At 44.9% G+C, this 10,501-nt stretch overlaps 1 protein-coding gene across 5 annotated transcripts; it reads right to left on the reverse strand.

The window, feature by feature from the left end:
- Window positions 1–335: 335 nt before the first annotated feature.
- LOC308575151 (uncharacterized protein) lies at window positions 336–8,857 on the reverse strand. 5 transcript variants are annotated; one of them, XM_081173705.1, is made up of 4 exons: window positions 8,700–8,857; window positions 1,537–2,204; window positions 1,465–1,500; window positions 336–1,428 (listed from the first exon to the last, which is right to left on the reverse strand). In XM_081173705.1, the coding sequence occupies exons 2-4, from the start codon at window positions 2,180–2,182 to the stop codon at window positions 884–886; spliced, it is 1,227 nt and encodes a 408-aa protein (XP_081029831.1). In that variant the 5' UTR covers window positions 2,183–2,204; window positions 8,700–8,857; the 3' UTR covers window positions 336–883. The 5 variants fall into 5 exon arrangements, with proteins under 5 accessions (XP_081029831.1, XP_081029832.1, XP_081029829.1 ...); XM_081173706.1 differs by having other exon boundaries at window positions 336–1,842; window positions 1,930–2,204; XM_081173703.1 differs by having other exon boundaries at window positions 336–1,500.
- Between the last annotated feature and the right edge of the window lie 1,644 nt (window positions 8,858–10,501).

Below are 10,501 nucleotides of genomic sequence, written 5' to 3' on the forward strand. Positions count from 1 at the left end.
AAACTCATTCAATTCATTTTAAATCAAGATTTTTTTTCTCTCCAGCTAATGATCTTTAACCCACTAACTTCCTCCTCTAAAGGGGAATAAAATGCAGAAAGATCCAGTGACTCAGTTTACCTGGAAGGTTTCAGTATACCTTGTGAATAGGCCCCCATGTGGTAATGGCTGGAATTGTTTTTTACAGACCAGCTTGAATTGAAGTGGGTGCAAAATCCCTCTCAAGTGGAACCCTCATTTGGCTGCCCTTGTATCATTTAGTTCCTTGTTCGTGTGTCAGCCCAACCTGCCTAATTTGAAGTATGAGGGGAATACAAACTAGACAGGAGGGGAAATTTTATGATGCAAAAAAAAGCTTTAATGACATAGGAAATGAAGAAACAGCAGTATTTTTTTTTCAGCAGGGAAAAGGGTGATAAATTAGAATGCAATTGATTTTTCAATCTGCACTATTGCTTCATTGGATGTGGAAACAGAGGTTTCACAATGCTTCAGTGGTTACAGTCCAAGGCATTCAAGAATCTCTTCAGACAGGACATGCAAGTGCACAGTTGTGGGTTGTTCATCGTCAGAGCGGAGAAAAGGGGTGGGCTTATATGCTCTCCCCCACCCGCTTCAAGTCATAGTCGTGAAGTCTGTAGAAAGCAACATAGCCTGGAAAGGATATTACTGCGAGTTATTTCTTCTTGTGTGCAGTTGTGGAAACAAAAATGCACACAAAGTTCAAGTGTGGATTCGCTGATCATTCAGTTCAAGGAGCTTGCTTGTCATCAGCAGGCGACAGAAGACGAAGGGTTTCCCCAAGTCCACTCCTGCAAGCTTTGGGTTCATCGTCTTTTGTTTCTGCGGTTGTCCCGTGAGTTCTGGGTTGTTTCCTCTGGGTTCAGTAGCAGGTGTAGCATGCGGTAATAGGCAGCAGCGCCAAGCTTCCACCATAGGAGCCGCCATAAGACCTGCTGCTGTAGCCGCCTCCACCATATCCGCTTCTGCGGCCTCCAGAGTATATAATCCTTCTGGTGCCATAACTTCTGCCACCATATCCACCGCTACTGTATCCACCACCATAGCTGCCGTATCCACCACTGCCATATCCGCCCATGCCATATCCGCAACTTCCACCATATCCACCACTGCCGTATCCGCCACTGCCACCATATCCGCCACTTCCACCATATCCGCCACTGCCATATCCCCCACTTCCACCATATCCACCACTTCCGTATCCACCACTTCCACCATATCCGCCACTGCTGTAGCCACCACTTCCACCATATCCGCCACTGCTGTAGCCACCACTGCCACTGTATCGGCGTCCCCCGCTGATTCGGCGTCCTCCTCCTCCACCACCCATACTGCCTCCAATTCCACCAGTGCCACCACCAACACTACCTCCAGATCCACCAAGCCCACCACCCATGCTGCCACCACCTATGCTGCCTCTACGTCCACCCACACTGCCACCACCTATGCTGCCTCTACGTCCGCTCATACTGCCACCACCTATGCTGCCTCTACGTCCACCCCCGCTGCCACCACCTATGCTGCCTCTACGTCCGCCCCCGCTGCCACCACCTATGCTGCCTCTACGTCCGCCCCCGCTGCCACCACCTATGCTGCCTCTACGTCCACCAGATCCACCAATGCCACCACTACCACCCATGCTACCCCCACCTAAACCACCCCCACCACGGCCCCCCATACTTCCACCCCCATAACCACCACCAATGCCCCCACCATAACCTCCTCCACCGCCCAGACTGCCACCTGCACCTAAACCACCAAGCCCACGGCCTCCCATACTTCCACCCCCATAACCACCTGCACCACCAAGGCCTCCATAACCTCCTCCTCCACCTATACCACCACCTATGCCCATGCCGCTTCCGCCACCAATAGCACGTCCCCCCATTCCTCCGCTGCCTCCATAACCTCCTCCTCCACCCATACCACCACCTATGCCCATGCCGCTTCCGCTACCAATAGCACGTCCCCCCATTCCTCCGCTGCCTCCATATCCACCGCCATAGCCTGCACATGGGTTGTATTGCTCAATGCCAAAGTTTTGGTCAGGGCAGTAGAGCGCTGGTCCTGGGATATTTAGGACGAAGGGTGGTGGCTGTATAGTCACTGTGGATGCAGGACAGCTGGCATAGCACATGTTTCCACCGCCTCCGACGGACATCTTTGCAGGGTGAGAGCTGTTTCTGAAAGAGCACAACGAGAGATCAATGTGGTATGCAACATTTAATTCAACAAACTCGTTCCAAATCCCTACAGATTAATAGAGAGGTTGATAAAGTCATGCCCTCTGCTGCAGCTCACAAAGGTGTCCATGAACAGAAGCGTCCCACAGCTGGATCAGTCCAATGACCCATTGAGTCCTCTTTTCACATTAGCCAACCAGATGCCTACAGAAAGCCCACAAGTAGCCACTCTCCCCACTTGTAGTTCCCATAAACTGGTATTCAGTGACATTGTGCCTTTGGTAGTGGAGAGTAAACACAGTCATTGTGGCTAGAAGCCATTGATATCCTTCTCCTCCCTTAATTCAATGGTTCTAGATTGCAACTCTCATAAGCATAAGCCCTAACTCTGCTGGCTGCATGGGCTGCTCGAAGGTGACATTTGTAAGAACATCAGAAGAACCCTAAAGACCATCTAGCCCAACATCCTGTTCTCACAGTGGCCAATTAAATTCTTCCAGGATGCCCATGAGCAGGGCATGAATGCAAGAGCCCCTCATTGTTACCGATAAAAAAAAAAAAGAACCTGACTGCTGGATCAAGCCAAAGGCCCATTTAAACCAACCTCCTGTTCTCACAGTGGCCCACAACCACTGCAACAGCACTCTGTCCATTTATGATACCCAGCAACTAGAATACATTCTATTGTAGAAGCAATTACCTGCCAATTGCCCAGCTGGCATAGTTTACTCAGGTCACATATTAAGGAAATTAGGAGCAGTCTGACATGTTAGTCATGAAGTCACTTTGGAACAGGGTTCTTTAACCTTCAGTCCCCAGAGGTTCTTGGGCCACAGCTCACATCATCTCCAACTGGTTTAGCAAATGGTCAAGAATGATGGGAGTTGCCCAACAACATCAGAGGACTGATGAACATTGCTTTAGACCTTAATGCTTCATGGCAGTATCTAACAGTGCAACTGTCATTGGCAGACAGCAGCCTGTGAAGACTATAATGCCCATGCCCTTCTTGGGGGCTTCTGATTGGCCAACTGTGGGAAACAGGACGTTGGGTCTGGTGGACCTTTGGCCTGATAATCCAGAAGGTTATACAAATCTATGCTGTGGCCACATTTGGAATACTATGTCCAGTTCTGGGCACCTCAGCTCAGGAAGGATAGTTTACATATCAAAAGGGATATTTGTAGAGCTGGAGAAGCTTCTTGAAAGTGCAACCAAAATGATCCAGGGGATGAAGGACAGGTTTGTCCTTTGAGGACAGGTTGTAGCATTTGGGACTTCTTAGTTTAGAGAAAATGTGACTAAGAGGTGACCTGATGGAAATTTATAAAATTATACATGGCATGGAGAAAGTGGATAAGACAGAGCTTTCTGTCCCTTTCTCATAACAGTAAAACTCATAATAATAAAAAAAATTCCTTCCTGTAGCACCTTAAAGACCAACTAAGTTAGTTCTTGGTATAAGCTTTCGTGTGCATGCACACTTCTTCAGATACCAAGAACTAACTTAGTTGGTCTTTAAGGTGCTACAGGAAGGATTTTTTATTATTATTTTGACTATGGCAGACCAACACGGCTACCTATCTGTAAGTAAAACTCATGACTGTCCAATGAAGCTAAGCGTTGGTAGAAAATGCTTCTTCACACAGCAAATAGTTAAGACTATGGAGCTCGCTCCTGTGGAAGGCCGTGATGGCCACCAACTTGGAAGGCTTTAAAAGTGGATTGGAAGAAATAATAGAGGATAAGGTTACCAATGGCTACAAACCATCATGTGTTGGCTCTGCCTTCATGGTCAGAGGCAGTAATGCGTCTGAATATCAGTTGCTGGAAACCACAGGCGGGGAGATTGTGTGTGTGTGGTGTGTTCAAAACCCACTTGTGGGTTTCCCACAGGTGTCTGGTTGTGCACTGTGTGGACAGGGTGATGGACTAGATGGGCCATTGCCCTGACCCAGCAGGCTTTTCTTATGTCCTTAGGGATCTGACAGACTTTTGGTCTGATAATCCAGAAAAGAAGTTCCTTAAAGTCCCTGTGTTTAGTGGTTCTTGAACTGGGATCAGATGAAATATCTTCTGAATTAGTGCCATGGGAGTGGATTTGTCCAGGTTTCATTATTTAGTCATTTGTTTTGGAAAAGGATTGATGAAGAAGGCCTTTTCAGGTGGTAGTTATGATCACAGGGAAGTTTGTGTGGGAAGCAGGGATGGAACACTTTGGAAAGAAAATCAAGGGAGTTGGCTGCTCAAAGCCCAAACAAAGTGTCATTACTCAAGCCCTGCTGAAAACAATGAGTTTCCCTTCCAAGTGAACAACCCTAATTTAATTGGCCATCAGTCTTCAGGACAGGGCGATCATCTTAAGCAGCACTGCAAGATGTTGCAACTTGCCCTTAGGTTAGCATGATGCAAATCTGAAACCAACTAAATTGACAATGAGTTTTAATTAAAAACCATTAGAGTAATCTCTTAATATCTGACCCTTTAGCTATGTAGTGCTTAATGCAAGAAGAAGAAGAAATATCTTGCAAACTAGCAGCTCCCAAGTCCAGAGGTTCCCTACCTTCCCAATAGACTTGAAGACTTAATGATACTCCTATCATCTCTTGCCTGGCTCAGGTTCAGATGGTGCAGAAAATAAACTCCCCCGTTGTCCCCAAATGGGAAACCTCAACGAAGGGCCATCACAGTCTATATTCCTATCCTGCTACCAATGAAAGAGGATGAGGACTGCAGAACCCTCTCTTTGTGTGGTTAGAGGACCACCATTGCATTGGCTGCTAAGTTTTGTTTAAATTGAAGTGGATTGAGATTGGAGTGGCTGGTTGGGTTATTCTCTGACTCAGATTTCAATTAAGAATTATGGAACCTTATTTTCTTTGAGGTGAGGATTCTAAGCATGCAAAGCTCATATCTCATTCCAGAAAGCATCATCTGCATCTGGTATTTTGTATAGTCAAAACTGTTTCTCACAGAAGTGATTGTACCATTTTGGGTGATGGCAAGCTCCTCCACATAATATTAAAACCAAGGAGGACATGTTGCATCTAAATAGCAAACAAGTCAACATAGATCAATCACTTTTGCCAGAAACATACTTAGAAAGCTTTCAGAATGCAAGGTTTTCATTGTCCGTGTTCTGCTAAGGTTGTCTCCCAGTATGTTATGATCTAGGGTTAACAAGCCAACTTATTACACTTTCAATCATGTATATGGAACTGAACACGCACGCACACATTCATTTGGGTCAAAACACATTCAATATTGGTGCATGCAATGCCTTGACATGAGGGATGCCCCCACAACTTTCCATACCCAAAATGTAGGAAGGGTCATGAGATGCTGCTTTATACTAAATGGGACCATCGGTCCAAAGCAATCTGCTGCAACCTAATCCTTTCCAGGTGTTATGGATTTCAACTCACATTTGCCCCAGCTGGAATGATTGTGCCCAACTGAGTTGACGGGAGTTGAGGTCCAAAACATGTGTAGGGCACCAGATTGGGGAAGGCTGAACTGCACTGATTGGCAATGGCTCTCCAGTATTTCCATAACAATAGCCTTCCCAGCTCCTCCTGAAGATGCTGAGATGCTACTACTGAGATTCATTCCATGAGGACATTGTAATGCCACTGAGCTATGTTCTTTTTAACAGAAGAAACTGCCTTACATCAAGTCTGACCACTGTCCATCGAGATCAATGTTGTCTACACTGATTGGCAGCACCTCTCCAGAGTTTCCGACAATGGTTATCCTAGCCCAACGTGGAGATGTTGGGGAGTGAACCCAGGTCCTTCCACATGCAACTCTGAGAAACAATCCCTTCTCTGATTTTTTTCCTCTGGATTTCTGAGTCTCCAATAAACTCACCTTGTTTTGCAAGAAGTTCCAGCGAAATGAGAATTAATCACTGCTCTTCTATTGATTTCAAATTATATATTGTGTTGTTGTATGTGCAATTTTTACACATCATTTAGTTCACTCAGCTTTCCCACCCTTCCTTTAAGGGTGGACAGAAATAGGGTCAGTTTAATGGGGTTGGATCAAGTGCCTTTGTGTACATTGTTTTCTCAAGGTGCAGCAGAAAATTTTGCTCATTGGTGACAACAATGTACAAAAAGAATCTTGATGTAATCGAGCCTGCGGTTAGACTGTATTTTGTTGTTTTATTTGTTTGCAATAATTTAGCAATGCACACATGCACTTTCAGGATGTAGAGAGGGATAATGCAAAGGAAGTACCATCTGCAGCAAATTAGGCATTCCAATATTGGATTACTTGCAACGCGCAAGTAAGTACTTGGACTACTGCAATGCGCTCTACGTGGGGCTACCTTTGAAGATGACCCAGAAACTACAACTAATCCAGAATGCGACAGCTAGACTGGTGACTGGGAGCGGCCGCTGAGACCACGTAACACTGGTCTTGAAAGACCTCCATTGGCTCCCAGTACATTTCTGAGTGCAATTCAAAGTGTTGGTGCTGACCTTTAAAGCCCTAAATGGCCTCAGTCCAGTATACCTGAAGGAGTGTCTCCACCTCCATCATTCTGCCCGGACACTGAGGTCCAGCTCCGAGGGCCTTCTGGCGGTTCCCTCACTGCAAGAAGCGAAGTTACAGGAAACCAGGCAGAGGGCCTTCTCAGTAGTGGTGCCCTCCCTGTGGAACGCCCTCCCACCAGATGTCAAAGAAATAAACAACTATCTGCCATTTAGAAGACATCTGAAGGCAGCCCTGTTTAGGTAAGTTTTTAATAACTGATGTTTTAATGTATTTTTAACCCTCTGTTGGAAACTACCCAGAGTGGCTGGGGTAACCCAGCTGGATGGGCGGGGTAGAAATAATAATAATAATAATAATAATAATAATAATAATAATAATAATAATAATAATAATATCATTATTTCTATAAATTCTCCATATTAAATCAGAACTTGAGAGAAGTCTATTGCAATGTGGAAAGAATCCATGTTACACCAAAGGGACAAGGGAATCCTTTCCTCCCTAGTTTACTTGCCAGCTTAGAAGATATATTTGGAGTTCTGAATCATTCATTCTTTCCCCTCCTGCATCCTTTTTATGACTTGCTTATAGCTGTGCTTCTCTGTTACGCTATATAGGCAAAAGGAGATTGCATATGGATAAGAACTTAAAAACAAAAGAATTGCAACACTAAGGCTGGGAGGCAGGACTGGTCCCAAGGAGGGGCATAGGCACCTGTAGAGGGCCTCCATCTGCAGAGAGAACTTTCTTCTAACTGCTTCTCTAACTGGTAATGTCGATGGGAAGAGCCAGTGGTAGAACTCCTGAATATCATGCAGAAGGCTGAAGATTCAACCCCCAGCATCTGTAAGTAGGGTTGGGACAAACTCCTGTCTGAAATCCCATAGATTTTTTGCCAGTCCTTGGAGAAAATGCTAAGCTTGATGGACCAATGACTTGGCTTGGTAGAACGCCACCTCCTATGGAGACTTCCAGCAGGTGGTCACTGCACTTGCTGGAAGCGAGAAGATACTGAGACAAGGGGCTTTAGGTGGGTTACTTTGCTCCAAGGCCCACCAAAACCTGAAGGCAACCCTGGTGGCAAATTCCACTCTGCAGCCTCCACAGCCTCAGAGTTCTAACCTGATGAGAAGCCTTCTACTGCTCCACAGGAATGGAGAGGCCCATATGTGTGGAAATCAAGCTTGAAAAGAACATTTTCAAAAGAACCCATAATCTTGTTGATAAGTTCTAACCTAACATTGGCAAATATGCCAACTTTTTAAGTTTCCCCACCCTCTAGAAATACTTGCATCTGTTTCCTTGATTCATAATGTTTAGCAGACGGGCAGAACATAAGGACATAAGACCACAAGAAGAGCTTGTTGGAAAAGGCCAATGGCCTATCTAGTATAGCATCCTTTTTCTCACAGTGGCCAATCAGATTTCTCCAGGAAGCCCACAGGGAGAGCATGAATGCAAGAGTCCTCCCTAATCGTTACCCATAAGAACATCAGAACAGCCTGGCTGCTAGATTAGGCCAATAGTCCACCTAGTCCAACATCCTGCTCACACAGTTGCCAAGCAGATGCCCTAAAGATAAGCCCACAAGCAAGACCAGAGCACAAAAGCACACTCCCCCCCCCCTGCAGTTTCCAGCAAGCAGCAAACAGAAGCTTTAGTGCTTCCAACCATGGAGACATTGCACAAACAGCATCTGCTTTGCATGCAGAAGCTCCCAGGTTTGTCCTCCAGCATCTCCAGGTAGGTTTGGGAATGTTCTTCAGCCGCAACCCCTGTTGCTACTCAGTAAAGATCACACTGAGCTAAGATGGACCAATGGTCTGAACATCACAAAGGCAGTTTCTCATGTTCCTAGGATCAAAATTCAGATTCAAGCAACATTAAATGTGGGCATAATCAAGCTGAGAGAATCACCTTGAAGAGGTTCATTCATCTCCAAATTCATTTCAATTGCAATATCAGCTTTGAAAGACACCTGCTTTGACTTACCTGTACTTGTTATTGGAGGATGGAAAGAGTCAAGAGAGATGATGAAGGCAGTCCTTGGGTGCCGACCTTTTTATACAGTTTCCTCCACCACCAGGTGAGTATGACACACTTTTGGGTGTGAATTAATCCATTGACACCTCCATGGAAATTGCTCTTAAGTAATCACCCACTCCCCATACTCTCCAGTGGTTGATTATCAAGCCGATAGGAATAATCACCTTATTGATTGTGTTTACTATTTTTTTTTCCTGCGACTCAGCACACTATGGACTCCACCCAACAAGGTTGCCAAATTGAGGTTATGAACTCTTGGTCTTAATAACGTAAGTGGAAAGAAGTCCAACCTATGAACATCTGTGTAAACACTTTGCACACTGTTCCAAATGTGGAATCACATGCCTTGCTTGCTCCAATTGTCCCTAATTATCAGGGAAGGTCCCAATGTTTGGGATCCTGCCTTGGAATGAATATATATATATATATATATATATATATATATATATATATATATAATCACTCTCCCTATTTTGTCCATAACCTAATGGGGTCATTCAAGGAAACTAAATATTTCCCAGCACATAGTTAAACTTTGGAAGATGCTTCCATGAGAAGTAGTGATGGTTACCAACTTAGACAACTTTGAAAAGGGGGCTAGACAAATTTATAGAGGATAATATGACTAGCATGGGACGTGGGTGGCACTGTGGTCTAAACCACTGGGCCTTGGGCTTGCCAATCAGAAGGTCGGTGGTTCCAATCCCACCGATAGGGTAAGCTTTCGTTGCTCAGTCCCAGCTCCTGCCAACCTAGCAGTTCGAAAGCACGCCAAAAAGTGCAAGTAGATAAATAGGTACTGCTCTGATGGGAAGGTAAATGACATTTCCATGCACTGCTCTGGTGTCAGTGTTCCGTTGCTGGGCCATATGACCCGGGAAAACTGTCTGCGGACAAACGTCAGCTCCCTCGGATTCTAAAGCGAGATGAGCACTGCAACCCCAGAGTCGTTCGCGACTGGACTTAACTGTCAGAGGTCCCTTTAGCTTTACCTTTAATATGACTATCAATGTCCAGAAATTGTTATGGACATATATACTACCTCCAAGATCAGAGACTGCATGTCTCTGAATACTGTTTGCTAGGATTCAACAGTAGTAGAGGGCTACTCTGTTTGCAGATTTCTTGGATGCATCTAGATGTTCTTTGTGCAGAAAAAGTTGCTGGCCTAGATTGATCTTTGGTCCAATACAGCAGAGATCTTCCTACATTCTCAAAATCAGCCTGTTTGTGATCTGAACAATTTTTGTATATGTTTCACTTCCATTACCTACAGAGATGGAAAAATCTGTCCATTTTGGTTTCTCTCAGTTTCTCATTTTTTTCTAATCTTTAATTCAGTTTTTCTCCCATTTCCACACGGACACAAGTCACCACTCACTGGACAGCTGGCCAATCTACACTCAGTGTTGGCACAAGATACATTCAGATACCATTGATTATGTTTCTCCATTGTTTCCTTACCTGATGTCCACATTTTATGTGATCTGCCACATGCAACAAAAATCACTCCTGGAAATCCAGTGGAATATAGTGGAAGTTTAGCCTCATTTCTGTGTTAACTGTTTTCAGGAAAAAAATCAATTTGCAACCTCGTGAACCTGCAGAACCACAAGAGTTTTGCACTGCAATTTCCCCCTGATTTTCATGGATTGTGTCATGAAATGATATATGGGACAGTATTCCAGCATATAGTTCATACTATTCATGACAGCAGAACCACTAGCATTATAACCAGGGAAATGAAC

Source organism: Podarcis bocagei (genome assembly GCF_964188305.1).
Source record: "Podarcis bocagei genome assembly, chromosome: 16".
Lineage (NCBI taxonomy): Eukaryota > Metazoa > Chordata > Lepidosauria > Squamata > Lacertidae > Podarcis > Podarcis bocagei.

Coding starts and splice junctions, on each gene's coding strand:
- LOC308575151 (XM_081173702.1), bottom strand. CDS start 2,182: ATGTCCGTCGGAGGCGGTGGAAACATGTGCTATGCCAGCTGTCCTGCA.